The following is a 15,621-nucleotide window of genomic DNA, read 5'->3' on the forward strand; positions in this document are numbered from 1 at the left end:
GTCACCGATTCACATGAGAGCAACCATTTGAGTCAACATTGGTGCTGCACATCTTCTTCCTGTGTCTCCTTTAGCTTTGAGAGGGTAAAGGTGACCATATTGCATTTATTTAATGCTGCTGCAATCCGTTGGTCTGTAACTTTGCGACAAGGCAAAGCATACATGCAACACACTTAGTTCACAGGGTGGGTGGGGTCTGCTTTGCCAGACATATAAATAGCTTACAAATGTTTACATAGTTTTACCAAAGTAGATCATTTGTCTATTGGACGTGAGTATTGAAAATCGATCCCTGTCGACACCTCGCTTATCTGCTAGGGTTGACAGATGAGGAACGTGGAGAGAGAGAGCACACAAAGCACATTATCTAAAGTAACATCAGCTCTTGATTGAATGCATTGCTGCTCTGCTGCATGGATGTGATCTTGAATGCACCATGACTAATGTTTTCCCCAAACTGCTCCGGGCTGGAATGGATTTACCTCAGAACCCCTCTTCATGCACAGGCGATCCAAGCAAGCCTAACATTACGAGTCATGCTAACGTGTTAGGAGACCGGTATTGATGAGAACCAAAATGCCACAAGTACACCCTGAACGTGCTGTGGAATCTGGCCCTGTAGCGGAGTGCATTCCAGCAGACAGACACTCCCATAAAACGTGCTCTGTCAGAGGCCTGCTGAGCCGTCTCCCTGCTCTGAGCCGAGCACAGGAGAGTAGCCTGGCGTCTGTCTTTGCTGCCATTCCGCATCAGCGCTCACCCCTTCAGACACGCCAAAACAACCTCCCCTCTTCCTTCTCCGTGGGGCACACACAAACACACACACACACACACACACACACACATACGGCCACTCTCGTCTGTTTAATGCAGCCCCCTCGCCAGTGGCTGGTTATTTTTTTTCCGTGCGCTAGGCTGGCTCAGGTGAAGGCAGGAGAGTCAAGGGTTCTGCCGCCGCTGCTGCATTGGTATTCTCAGCCACTGATGAATACCTTCACCTGACCGTCCTCTAATATAATATCCCTCTGTGGGGAGGCTGAGCCACAGTGGCTTGTTTGTCTGACAGATGAATTCCAGTATAGCAGGGCTGGGCCCAGCAGAGGGAGCGGGCAGCCAGGCACATGCAAAGACAGGAAGTGAATTTCGGTTGAGGATCTTGTTCGAGGCGGTTCTGCCTTCTTACTTGGCTTCCCCTTGATACTTAAAATACGTGTTGATAGTAAGGAGTTTAGAGCTGCATATCTGACTCGAGTATCAAGCCCATGTCTCTCACAGTAGGCTGTTTGTGACTTGAGTTGAGGACAACTGTTGAACCGCAGCCAATAAAACTTAGTAACAAGGAAGTAATGCGTTATTTTTATTAACCAGTGCCTCAGATGCGACCAGGTCACATTTGGGTGAAATTATTTGCATGGGTGTCGCTTTAAGATTAAGAACCATTTTCAGCACTTGGGAAGTGTGTATTTTCAAGATAAATTGAGAGATCTGTGCGGAGTGGTTAGACTTAAGCTCATCCCTCACTCAAACACTCGTCTCTGCTGGAGTGTCTGTGTAATTACTATCTCTACGTGCTGTCTGCATTTTGTGTGTCTGCATCACAGACCCCGTTTCTTACTGCAGGTAGAGAGATACAGCCCTTCTAAATCACTTCATATAATTTATTCATATTCAACAGCGGCTTACACACATACATTATGCCATAGATAATGAAGTAGTATAACTGGTTCCTGGGTAGTAAATCAGATACTATTTCAGTGAACGTAGTATTTGAAATGTCTATAAATAATGTGAGGGATGGACTTGTGGGGTCTGACAGTTTAACCTTATATCCTGTAAGTATGAAGCACAGACATTGCTGCTGGCTCTTAAAAATGTGTTTTTGGCTCTTGATTATGTTAGCAATGTCAAAACATTTTGATTAATGTTTATATTTGGTATTGGCGCAATTTCTTTTCTGCGGAAGGGCTTACTTGCTTGTTTCAGATATAGCTTTTAAGCAACAAAAAAATCTCCCGCTTGGCACCAGGTTTCATAGATAAGTCCCAGCCTCCCTCAAAACGAAACGGCCCGTTGATAGAGAAAAAAGTCAAAAGAAATATGGATGGACAAAGGCCAGCTGGGCACTGAAGGCTTTTACAGCGTCGGCCGAGGAGAAAATGGCACCGTGTTTCAAGGACTGGACTGTCTTGCTTTTGTTCTCTGATGTTATACTCAGAATGATCAACTACAGGGGGGGGGGATTTGACTAAATATTAACAAGTGTCTTATTAACTTTGAAAGAAGTGTTTCTTTTAAAGATTTAGTCGGGTAGGTAGCAGTGGCGGCACGTATTGGTTCCCATGATCTCCAATGTTCTGACACGGTTGGCATTAACAAAAGTGTGTGTAGCAATTAGATTTCATACACCATTTGCCTCACGCACTGATGTATCTGACATACTGCAGTTCTGTGCTTTTTCCGTCCATTTTTATTATTTAGCTACCAAAATGGTCAGTGTGTTGGTTGGCTTCAGTGTGGGATTTCTGGTTATGATGTGAGCTCCAATTGTGCTGCTGCTTTTCAATCCCAGGAAATTGCAGGAAAAGGGGGTTAAAGGTCAGAATCGTACAGTATTCAAGTTGTGCAGCTCTGTACAGTCTTAGCTGTATGTAAGAGCATAAAAACGCACCCCATCCTCATATGCAGACAGTCATGTGAAATTAAGTTTTTAAAAAAATTGGTCTAATTTGAAATCACTGAAGCTTTTTTCTAGATTGTAGAAAATTATGCTTCATGTAAATGCTAAACTATAAACTGTTTATATTTCAGTCTTACGCAAATACTGTAATTCTGCAAACATTAAACAGTCTTGTGCAGTCGTTCTAATTTAAATGGGGGGGGGCATTTGCCTGCATTTACCCTCTCATGGTCCCGTGTGAACGCTTTTCTCCTAACCCCAGTTTGAGAGGAATATGTCCACCGCCTTCATTATATTTAGCCAGATTATTCTGAGTGTTGATTCATGCTGTCCAACTGCTACCAGAGGTGAGGAATCTGTCCAGACACCACCAGCCACCTCCCTTTTGATGACTCACAGTCACCAACATGCATTACAGTCAAAATCACCTGAGGTGTTGACGCCACAGTGGGCAGCCAGGTACTTCTCCTTTGCACATTTTTATCAGAGAAAAAGGAACTAGTGCACATGTTATATTTGCTTTTCCAGTTTATCACATCTTTATTTTTACTCCCACAAATAAACTGAACTGCCTTAAAATAGAATTCACGTAAATGAAGGCAGGGCCAACGTTTTACTCACTGCAATGGTAACATAATAGGGCATTTTTGTAAAGTTAATTCATACAGATGATTTATGATGAGGTGGAAGTGCTTGTCATTTCACCTTTACTGTGTTTTTGAACATCTCATGCTTGGGTGGCAATATGTGTGAGTAACTAAGTGCACAGCACAGTCTGGAGTGGTTTGGAAAGTGTGTTAAGTGCATTTTCTACTCTAGCATAGTATGTTCAAATCACTGTCTGCCTGCTTCCCAGCAACAAAGCTTGGGTGAAAATTGATCGCATCAGGTAGGCTAATAATTAAACAACGTGCTTTAATGAGTTAGAGTTTTCTCTATTAGCACCAGTCAGATGTGGACACTGTGTCTATAGGCATGTACTATCTTACGCAAGAATAATCTCTCCTGCTCACACATAGACAGAGTAAGTTGCTGTAATGGCCCAGTGTGTGTGTGTGTGTGTGTGTGTGTCTGATGGTGTTTTTGTTTTATTTAACCACTATTGGTTTAAAATAAATGTTAGAGTCAAAGAGCCAGTGCAGCATCTTTCAAACTGTGGCCCTAATCAGCCTCTAAAGGCAGAAAACAAAGTGGTTTAGTCTGAAGTTAATTGCTAACGATTGGTCCAAGAGTTATGAGACCTTTCATCAGGGTCCCAGGGGATGTCCTTCAGTTTTATAAGGAGCTCAATTCCTCTGAAGCTTAATGTAGTGATTATCGGAGGACTGGAGTGTGCAAATCCATTTAACACAATTTTATCTATAAGTGGCATGATATTGTCAAAAAGCCTCAAATAATCAGTATAGAAAGCAACACCAGCCAAGATCTTGTGAATTTGTCTTGCCCTGAAAATCCCTTGGTTGGTACCCAACCAATGTTTCCAACTAGAGCTGCAACGATTAGTCGATTGACAGGAAATGAATTGGCAGCTGTTATAAAAACCAATTAATTGTTTTTGAGTAATTTTTTTTTTTTTTTTTTAAATTAAGAAAAAAGAAACACCAAAATCTCTGGTTGTGGGTTGTCAAATTTGAATATTTGCTAGTTGGATCAGTCTTCTGGGAAAGTAAACTGAATATCTTTTGGGTTTTGGAACGTTGGTTGGACAAAACAAGACATTTTAATACATCACCGGGGGCTTTGAGAAAATATACAGTAAATGTCTCACCATTTTCTGACATTTTATCGACCGAACGATTAATCAATGGATCGAGAAAATACCAGAGTAATTGATACTGAAAATTGTGGGTTGCAGCACTTATTTCAATCTGTAAAATTCAAATGACAATGGCGGTTTGGTAAATGTGTCGCTGTGGTTAGTGGATGCTGACATAGGAAGTGCTTGACACAACAGGCCTGCAGCATTTTAATGCCTTAAGCCCTAAATTGTTTCCTATCAGTCTGTAGGTAGTATGTGAGAGCACACTCCCGGTCAGACTCTCACTACCCGTCCCTCTGTGTGCAATGTGTGTGCATGCATGGTGTCTGAAGTTGGGTTGGCCTCCCACATAGCTGCAGGGTTTCCGTACAGGCCAACTTGCATTCGGTTCTCACTGAGAGGGAGCTATGAGTCTGACTGAGCATCTTTGCTCTTGATTGGAGCCTTCGATCCCCGATGACACACATGCATCACACGCGGAGACATACAACCTACATACAGTAATTCACACATGTACAAGCACACAGTTACACTCACACACACATACACATGTGCCCTTGAGCTGCTCTGATGCAGGGAGACAGTGCCGCTTTTTTTTTTTTTTTTTTAAATGGGTGTTTTATTTCTAGGGCTCCGTGTCTGCAGTGTCCTCGTTTTCCAGCTGACTGCCAGATCCTGCCTCAGCACCCAAGAGCCGGGTTTTCTTGGAGCTGGACAAGGCTAACTGCTGGATGGCCTCTCTAACACACATGTGGGATGTTGCCTGCCCCCACACCTCTGTTTGCCCCTTCCTTTCCCCTTGGCATGTATTTGACTTCACCTAGACCAAATATCAGTCCAAGACCTCATGTATCCCTACCAGATACTGTATATTAGGAGATGGGTGGCGGTTCATGCCTGGCATCAGAATGTGTCTCAGATGTGTCAGGAGTGACCATTTGTGATTATATTTCAACTCCCTTTGCACATTTGATTTTATCTGTGGGAAACTGTAACCACTGCTGAGCTGAAAAAAATTAAAACGTATGTTCAGCCATATAGTTAGAGAATATGCCTGCAGTGGACCTTTTTTATGGTGTGAGGGACGTATTTAAGTTTTTAATATTCACAGCGTAGTGCAAATGTGGACACATGCGGCCCTGACTACCTCCAAATGAGGCCTGAGTGATCATATCCCAGTGTGTCCTTAGAGCTCTCTGTCTGTTATTTGTTCATCGGAGAGGCAGTTTGAGCTGGGTGTCTGTTCACCTGAGAGGGTCGTGTTAACCATGTGAAGGTGGGAGGGGTGACGAGGGCTGTCCTGGTGGAATGCGGGTCAGCAGGTTGGGCGAGGCTTAGGAACGCTTTGCTAAACAGTTGAGTTCAGCAGGCTTGTTCTCTTGAACAGACCCAAGGTCAATATTTATTCTGGGAAACAACATGTAGTATCAAAGTCCATGCTCAGCTGATAGGCTCACCTTTCTCCCAAAGCATTTGCATTCGCACTTCTCTATTAGGATTAGTCTGATAGTTTATACACGTTCTGCCATTGTTACAGATATGGAAAAACGAGAAGAGGGTAACAGTGGTGGGGGAGAATATCATACTGGGCCGTTGTTCACCTACCACCAAGCGGATGAACCAGACAGTGTGGATGCAAAGATGGCAGCCACCGCAGCTGCAAATCAGCTGAAGCTACAGGAAATGGAATCTGCCTGCAATATGCTGCTGTTTGTAAAGGGATTTGCTATTGCAGTAACAGCCAAAACAATGGAGAGGGAGAGCAATGGAAAGAGTTACATGATGTGTCCATCTGCAACTCCCTCAGGCCTTGATCAGGCCGTAGTGGGATAAGGAGTTTGCATTCGAAGGCTTGGCCCAGTTTGTCTGGCTCTTGTTCACAGCTCCGCTGAACAGAGCCCAGACTTGGTTTTCACTGTGAGCCTCCTCTTCCTTATACCTCGGCACAATATTGCTGGCCCACAGCTACGAACACCCATGTCAACCACACACATACACTTGCCTGTTGTCATACCACCCTGTGTGGTCCATTACGTCCAGACAGAACAGACAAGACTGTTCTTAAAATTAGCCTGAAACCCTATTTTAGATCATTCAGAGAGGATGTCTGAAGTGAAATGCTCGATGTGCTGTGTGTGCGCCGTCCACTGTCCATCTGCAGCTTTCACAAACCTATGCATCCCGGTGATTTATACCCAGCTGTGAATCATTGCTGAAACACATGCTACGTTATCAAACTGCATCACTGCACGGAGGGGAATGATGGATTTTTCTGTCAGCATTGGCCGCTTCTTAACCCAAGAAGAATGTGTGGAATCAAACTTGCATTTTGCATGTGCTTATGAGAGAAACATTGAGAAAGTGGTGTTGTACTTTGATGTGTGTCTGCAGGTTTGTTCCTCTGTTTTGAATCATCTGTCCTGCACTGTTTGTTTAGAAGATTATTCTTTTGCGTGTGGGCAATTGGTGTAGAAAGTGATAAAGTGTGGGTGAAAGAATAAGAGGGATTGCAGAGCACCCTGAGGCCCTGTTAATAAGGACTCCATCTTTCTTTTCCTCCCATTCTTTCTTTCCCTCCCTGTGTCTTTGCACTCCTCCCTCCCTTCCCTCGATGATAGCAGGAGCAGCCAGATCATTGCTTCACACTCTGGCGTTTTCTCTCTCATGCCCACCCCTCCCCTGCTTGCTCCTTTCCTCTCGCTCTCTCCAGCTCCTTCCTTTCATGTTTCCTCCCTCCGTCCAGTTTTCTCCAGTCCTCCCTCCCTCAATCCGTCTTTGAACCCTCAGGCCACAGATCAGCCCAGTGCCAGGAGAGAAAAGGAAAGGAAGCGAGAGGGCGGATGGGTGGGAGGAAGGGAGAAAGGGTAGTGAGGGAGATAGAGTCACGGCCTCTTACGAAGATGGATAGAGGAGCAACAGAAACATGCAGGCCTGCAGAAATGAACAGACTAACAGAAGAAGAGTCAAAAGGTGGCTCTCAAAACGGGCACAGCTTCTGCAGCGCCAACTACGAACAACCTCTGTTGATGTATTCGTAGAAAACAAAGACTTATCATTTTGCGAATATGACATCCGAGATCATAATCTAATAATGTAGGTGTGGAAAACTGACGTTACCAGTTGAGACGGCGATAACGCAGATACAAATTTAACGGTCCCTCTGTAAAGTCTTTTCATTTAGTTTATACCACTACCATTCAGCTTGCAAGCAAAAGGGGAAGTTGTTTTTTTTTTTTTTTGTAACTGTTCAGTGCAAGCATACACAAACTACTGTGTTCCCAGATTGCTTCACCTTTTTTTAAACACTTCTCACAGTCACTGCTCTTTCTTTCTGCATCCAGCTCCTGTCCCTGTGAAACTGCAAGAGAACAGAAATTAGTTCTGGCCTTGCTCATTGAATTAGCTTCCCTGTGCTTGTTGTTGTTGTCAGTGTTATTGTGTGTTTGTGTTTTTGTAGGTTCTCCTTTTGGGGAAATTAAGGGGAAACAAATGTCTCATATATCCTCGTCCTTAACATTTTGTGTACTCTCTCTCTTTGTTTTTGACAGTACTGGCATAAAGGATGCTTCAGCTGCGAGGTCTGCAAAATGACTCTAAACATGAAGAATTACAAAGGCTTTGAGAAGAGACCATACTGCAATGCGTAAGTTGTCCCTAACACATCGTTTTTTTGTATGATAGTCTCATGTTTTATACTAAACTGATTCAGCCTTCATCCCAAAGACACTGACAGCAGTGTTTAATCTTTCCCACAAACTGAAATAGGACTCTCTATATGCGTGTGTGTGTGTGCACGTGCTTGTGTGCTTGTGTGTGCATGTTGCAACCCAACTACGGCCCCTCTCTCCCTTCTCTGCTGTTTAGCTGTCACTATTCGAGCCCCCCCCCCCCAGAAAAAAGGCCTATATGTGGTGTGGGAAAGTGCCTCCTTCCCTCTTCCTCCTCCTCATTTGGGAGGGAGGGGGGGGGCAATCAACAAAGGAAATTCCTGAAGTTCCTCTGCAGTGACACAGGCGGACACTGAAAACTAGCATGTCCACTCACGCTTCAGCACATACTCAGACACTGAAGGCTCATCAGGAATCCATGGAATCCCCCTCTCCCATTACTTGTAATGATTTTCTCCTCTTCTTTTGTGTGTTTGTGAGAGTGAGTGCATGCTCTGAGAGAGAATGCAGGGGGAAGGTGTTGCTTCATGTTCTGACAGGCTTTTTGCCTTTGCATTTTTTCCGAAATGCCATTTTATCGCCAGGAAAAATAAATCAAGAGACGTCATGCTAGCATTGTCATTTTCTGCCCTAGTAGTAACTCTGTGGTAGTACGCTAGCTTGTGGTCAGCTGTCGATAGCATTTTTCATGATTAATACCAGGGATAAGTCATTTGTGTCAAGCCTGGAGTGAAATAACATGACATTATATTTGTTTTTGTTGTTTTTTTTGTCGCCCCCCCCATCTCCCTGTAGTACATGAGGGAAAACTGTCTGTTTTTTAGAAAGGAATATTTTCAAGGAACATTTTATACTCATGTCCATATGTGTGCGCCTAGATTACCTTTTTGCCTAGCTGATGGTGGGACCTAAAAGCCACAAACAAACATGTACGGTGCAGGTGTTTGCAGCTAGATAACACCACACACAAAGACGGTGTGACTGATTTCAAATGTTACCAGGAACCCCAGTACTTTCCCTAATTTTCCTTGAATCAATCACCTTTTTCCTGGCTCGACATTTTCATGAAATGGAGTCACACCACTCTGGCTAACTGCACATTTCTCTCTCAGGTTGGAACATTTCCAGCTCCATGAAGTGGCATAACCCCATACATTCATGTAAATAATTTCCAGGTTAAACAAATGTGTCTATATGTTTCTGGAGCGCACCCAACTCACAGGTGAGCGTGTCCATCTGTCCTCACATGTAAGCTGGAAAAATCACGCAGTGAGCCTTTTTTCACGGCAGATATTTGTCATAGTTGGAAAAGCACAGGTTAACAAAAAGCCATGGCAGTGTGACATTGAGCCGGCATGCACAATACCAGGACCCTAAACCGAATGTTATTAATTTTATTACTTACAACTGTGCTTTCCCTACTGTGACATGTCAAAAGCACCATTGGTTATAAATGTAGCAATTAAAGCCCCACACCCATGTTACACCCATGTTACACCCATGTTACACCCAAGCAGGCATATCAGTTGTTTTGGCTGGGACTTCTCCCTGACTATCCTGATGGCCTGTGTGCACCTGCTACACCATTTATAATTCCATTAAAGTATGAGGTTCGGTGACCACAGCAAATTCTCAGCATAGCTTTGCTCAACGTCAGCCTGAGCAGAGGTCTAATTAGCCATAACAAATGAAAACCTAATTATAAGCTTCATATAAAAATAGGATATAGTGATTTTTTTTTTTTTTTAAATGAATATTACTGTTAGTAGGGAACATCCCTCTCTTGAAATCTGTTCTCCTGGTTTAATGTCTCACTGTGACCCTGTCCCTACGTCCAGTCTTTGACATCTACATCAAGGCATTGACCATCTGCAGCAGGTGTCCTTCTCTTATCACCTCTGTTTGCACAGAGTAAAGTGGCCTCTTCTTTTCCCATTCCTGCTTCCGATGACCCCCCCCCCCCACGCTCTGTGCCAGCAGGAACGAGGTCCTTTAGAGGCTGTTTATTATGTCTCTTTCCGTTTGTTTTTAAACAAGCTACGTTCAAGTAAACATCATCAGAGGAAGAGCCTCCCGCTTCAGGGAGGGAATGCAGGTTACATTCTCTGTTATTATTCTGTGGGATAACTACTTTATCATTACTCCTCCATATTTGTCCTTAGTAATTGATATGGGAGTTGTTTGTTTTCGCTGTATTCCCACCCACCTCTTCCTTGAGAATCCCATCCCTGATTAGATGCTAGAGTCACAGAAGGGGATTGTGGGAGATTTAGGAGGGCAGATAAGTAGACAGGAAAATTCTTCATTTCCCCTGGAGACTGTGGGAGCCATCGGTGGGACAGTGCCTTAATGACTGACAGTCTGACATTGATTTGAGCATCAATGTGGTGCTATTAAAACTTGCCATTTACAATGCCTGCCAGTTTCTCTCCATGTAACACTAGCTCGAGGTCATTTTGTTAATATGTCGTTAATGAGTGACCAGCCAAGATTAAAATGACTTTCACAATGTGATGTGACACTGCTGCTTGCCTGCTAGTTTGGGCTGCCTTTTGTATTCGTCTGGGAAGGAGTCTTCCTCGTTGGAGGCTGACCAGCAGAGAGATGCCTAGTCAGTAAAATATCAAATGAACTCTGATGTATAAGCTTCGCTATATACCGGATTCAGCCAATCATGTACAGCAGATATCTCTTCCTGTTATCTGCTAGCTGTCCTTCCTTAATGCTGCCACTACTGCTCCTCTGCTGTGATGTGTGATTTTTTTTTTTTTTTTTGGATGACACTTGTGTCAAGATTTTCCCAATCACCTGCTCCCCAGTCAGTCATTAAACTTGTTGAGTTGGATGATATGTACATGCAGATGAAATGTTCAACCTGAATGATGCATTACAACCTTTCCAGGTGTTAAAGGGTCAAGCCAGCCACAACATCTCCTGGTCCAACAATGCACACAGACTTCTCCTCCGGCACAGTAGGCGTTTTTTTGTGCGTGTGTTTTGTGCGTGTGTTTGTGTGTGTGTGTGCGTGCGTGCGTGTGTGTTTACACGCGTGGCACCCTCACTCCTACAGCCCAGCCGCGCCTCCCCTCCATTTTGATCACTCCCTTTCTAGTGTTCACAGGGCTAACCGAGTTTGTGCATGTGTCACCCAATCCCGTCAACGGCTTTTTACCTTGTTATACAACCTGACAGATGAGTGTTCGTGTGACTCACTCACACCTTCAAACAGGCACGAAAAACACAAGCATGGCCACACACAGACACACATTACAAGCTCATCACCAAGCCCGTATCTGCAACCCTGTTGTATGTTTATATAGCAATTTTACTGATCCTTAAGTGCAAGGACAGTTTCTAAAGACACATTATAGATGACAGGAAAACTGTGAACACAGATGTTGAGGCAGAGGGTGGGTGTTCAAGCCACACACCCACTGTCTCAGAGAAGCAAGGGTTTTCAGGCAAAGTGATGCAAAGTGATTATTGATTAATGGAGATAGCGTAGCCTCATTTTAGCCCTACTTTGCATACTCATTTAAGGTGTAAGGGATAATTATGGCTGTTTGCATTCAGAAATGGCAGCGGCCACTTGTATATAACAAAAAAATGAAAGACAGTGATGTGTCTATAGGAAAACATCTTTTGCTTTATGAAGAGTAGCTTCATTTGCATTGTTTGATTACCTTGTTTGCCACCCTCCCGGGCTCCGCTAGCGTAGATAACCACTACATCTGAATATTACAGATAGCTGCTGTTTCAGGCAAATGAGTGCTGGCAGTTGTAACAGCCTGTGTGCGAAGACCTGCATGTTTTGGGATGGATTCTAGCAAGGATCAAGTGCTTGTGCTTGTTGTGTATCACGCCATCTCGAGTCAACTTCTGCTCTTGTTTGGATCTAACTACATTCATGGTTTGCTTCCCACTCTTTCAAATTATCGTTGGGGTTTCTTCAAAGTGGCTCATATCTTTTTTCTTTTTTTTAACAGGGCTCTATGTAAAATATGTCAACCACAACCCATTTCTTAATTTTTAAAAAATCCCATGATCACATCAGGACAAATGCTAATTCAGTTTGTTTGCCATGTTGTCAAGGAAATGGCAAGCATATTGCCTAAATGGGTTACCCAGAGGCACGGATAGTGGTTGAAGATTTTTGAGGTCACCCAGCGCCCCCAGGGCAGGCTGGGAACTGCAGTCCATATGAGCTGTTAGATAAGCTGTGAGGGGCTCTTCCTCTCCTGCTGGATTTGAGCCATGTGTTTTCGCTGCCTCAAGGACCACACTGAACTGGGAGGCACCACTATTTGTGGATCTCAAAGATACTTGTGCACAGATGCCTCCAGTGTATAAAAACACTGACTTATGCTTTGCACACACAAACCTTTGACAGCGGTTTGGGCAATCAATAAGTAAGCGTGTGATGAATGGCTTCTGGAATGATGCTCGGGGTGCTGCATGTCTGCCTGGAAGATGCACGTTCATGCTTAATTGTGTATATTTGTATTTGTTTCAGGATGAGCATTTTCTTCTGAGCAGTAGGAGGTCGGGTGGTTATGGGTCTGCGGCTGTCAAGAAAATGTCCAGAATCCATTCAGAAAAGAGACGCGCCTTCATGCTCTGCTGAAGGGGGCTGCCCATGACATAATCCACACTCGCCCACTGTCTCTTTGACCCTTTGCTTTGTCTGTTGCATGCTTTTTCTCTTCCTGTTGTCTTCTATGGGCCTGTGTGTGTGTGTGTGTGTGTGTGTGTGTGTGTGTGTGTGTGCGCGTGCGCGCGCGTATGTGCACGCTCGTATGTGTGTGCGCGTGCCTGTGCTTCGTAAGCTTGGAAAGATTTTTCCACACCTGCTATGGCTCGCCTCCAAAACTCTGCAGCCTTGAGGTTCTCATCCCCCCCACACAGCCCCTGCCTGCATTTCCTCTTTTTCAGACTACCTTGGGCCCCCACTGACAAAGCATTGTGTGTTATACTGACATGCCTTTTGTCTACAGGGGCTCCTAACTCAATCTCAGGACCACCTTGAATAACAAATGCCCCCACTGTGGGGCCGCAGACTGCACACTGCTTGAGTTATGCTTTTTTTTTCTCTTAGAGTCTAGGCTTGAGCGTCACAGTGGGAGTCTGAGTAAAAGCTGGCATCTGCCTCTGTGTGTTTACTGTGTACTGACTTTGCTGTTTTGTGTGTTTATTTTACAGACACTACCCCAAGACAAACTTTACCTGTGTGGCTGACACTCCAGAGAACCTCCGCCTCAAACAGCAGAGCAAGATGCAGAGCCAGGTAACTCTTTGAGCCATTAGCTGAAGTAGTAGAAGCTAAACCAAACTCTGGATGTGAAACACACACACACACAGTTTGTTCACATCTTGGCATTGTTCCACAAAGAAGGCAATAAAAAGATATGCTTGATTTGAAAAGCCTGACGTGAGTTAACCCTAAAAATTGATTTGGGAGTAAGTACTTTCACAAAGCCAACTTTCAGATAACATTATCAGTCTAATTCAGACCTCATTAGAGCATTCGAGATAACTGCTTGCTCACGGCTTTAAGTCACACGTGAGAAGTCAAGCATGAAATTGATTCACAATGGACAAGTAAGCGACTTGAATAGAGGGCTGGGAGGTCCATGGCCATGGAATATTATGATAACTAAAATATTATAGAGACAAAAAGCTATCGCCAAGAAAAAAAGAAAAAACATGTTCTGGCCATGTGTTACACGGCCTCAGAGATGAGCAGTCCTAATACAAGAATATTGGTTTATTTGTTTCAGAGGTTCAAAGTCCCACTCCAGTGTGGAAGAAGAGGCTATCGCTTCAGTCTTTTAGAAACGGACGAAAATACTAGTTCCTCTTCAATAATATTAGAAAGTAATGCAGTTTTGAAATGTCAAATAGGACTTAAATCTGTTTCACAACACTTTCATTTCCTTTTAGCACTAGTTGAACCACAGTACTTGTTACAAAAGAAAGTGCTGCAGTGTTAATGCCCTTAAGACTGAATATAAGCCCCTTTTACCTTTTTGGCTGGACCGCAGCAGCATGGCCAGCCCTATAAACGTGAATGTCCGTGACTGACCGTCTGACTGACTGACCGATAGAGTTACACCACTGGTCAGCCGAATGCCACCTGACTGAGTTGACAGTACACCATTGGTCAGCCAGCCGAGTAGTTGGAGTTTCCCCATTGGCTGTTGTTAGCTCGAATTGAATTGTTGCAAACAGTTTCTACTGCGTCATCAAACCTTGGCTACTTTCCGTAGAAGAGATTCTTTCTCACTGAGCGATCATATTACAAGTACATATAACTGAAACTACAGCAAAGCCGTTGTCTTTAACAGGTGTGTGTGGTGATTTTTGTCAGACGCCGTAGCAGTTATAAAGTCAGGATTTTAATAGTTTAGAGCAGCAGCTTGGAAATGCCGCTTCGAAGTGACTGCTGGTTAACATGTCATGTCAATGGGCTGCGTCTGTCACTATTTCATACTTGTTCCCTAGTCTGACAATAGAGACAGAAAAACATGTAAGTGAGAACAGCTTTATGGGGAATTCGGCTGTATTAAATTACTGTATATGGGAGCACAGACAGTGGGAGAGAAGGAAACAGATAAAGGGCGGTCCAGCCATATACTAGGTTTTGACCTAGTCTTCTTAGTTTAAGTAAACTCTGGAGAAAGCAGAGTTGAGCACAGTTTCAGTTGTGTATTGTAATTCTGCCTAAGCTTGAGTTTAATATCAGCCTGAAAATTGGCCTAATAAGAACAAGGTTAGTCTGGAATAATGGTATGTGTTCCATAGGAACCAAACTTGACTGTGTTGTTAGAATCTGTTTGTGGAAACCAAATTAGCTTTGCCCCTTTTGGAATATGTGTAGGACATAGGTGTTTTCATCAGAAGTAAGTAGATCTGTCCAGAGAGCGGGGTGTGGCGACGAAAGCTTGTGTTCCAATCACATTGGCTGGCTGCGTTTTGGCTGGGGTTTGTTTGTTGACACACCCCATAGTCCATAATGCTAGGACCCAAAAATAAGTTGAATATAGTTTAACAATCCTTGTTTAAACGGTACGATTACTTTCTAAAACAACCTTCTTGTTTTGCTCCTGTGCTTCCACCAGTGTTAATGTGTGTGGCGGTCAATTGTATGCCTTGTATGTGCAAACTGGATTATAGCCCCATACATTTTGTGCTTTTTATACCGCACCACGTTGGCTCATAATGCAGTGCTACTGTGGCCACTGCTGATGTACTATTCTTCATCTTTGTTGCTGGTCTCTTTTTTTTTTTTTTTTTTTTTGCAGGGCCACCAAAGTTCACTAACAGTTGGTCCTCCCAAATAATCCGTTTTTCTCCAAACATTCACCCATCTAGATCAGAAAACACCACTAAAGCTGTTACTGCAGAAGCTAAAATAACAGAGACCCAAATATATTCTGAGACAAAAAAAAAAAAAAAATCATCAGACCAAAATATCCATCTGAACTGGGTCATGTGTTATTGCCTTAATAAAGATGCCT

General features: G+C 43.6%; 1 protein-coding gene across 3 annotated transcripts in view; it reads left to right on the plus strand.

Annotated features, from left to right (window-relative positions):
• The window catches only part of lasp1 (LIM and SH3 protein 1), a 29,433-nt gene that overhangs the window by 998 nt on the left and 12,814 nt on the right, over positions 1–15,621 (plus strand). For all 3 annotated transcript variants that reach the window (XM_040122461.1, XM_040122453.1, XM_040122470.1), the window contains exons 2-3: positions 7,985–8,079; positions 13,304–13,388. In XM_040122461.1, the coding sequence (XP_039978395.1) occupies positions 7,985–8,079; positions 13,304–13,388 (180 nt within the window). The remainder of the gene's footprint in view (positions 1–7,984; positions 8,080–13,303; positions 13,389–15,621) is intronic.

This window comes from Xiphias gladius, chromosome 3 (genome assembly GCF_016859285.1).
Source record: "Xiphias gladius isolate SHS-SW01 ecotype Sanya breed wild chromosome 3, ASM1685928v1, whole genome shotgun sequence".
NCBI classification, from domain to species: domain Eukaryota; kingdom Metazoa; phylum Chordata; class Actinopteri; order Istiophoriformes; family Xiphiidae; genus Xiphias; species Xiphias gladius.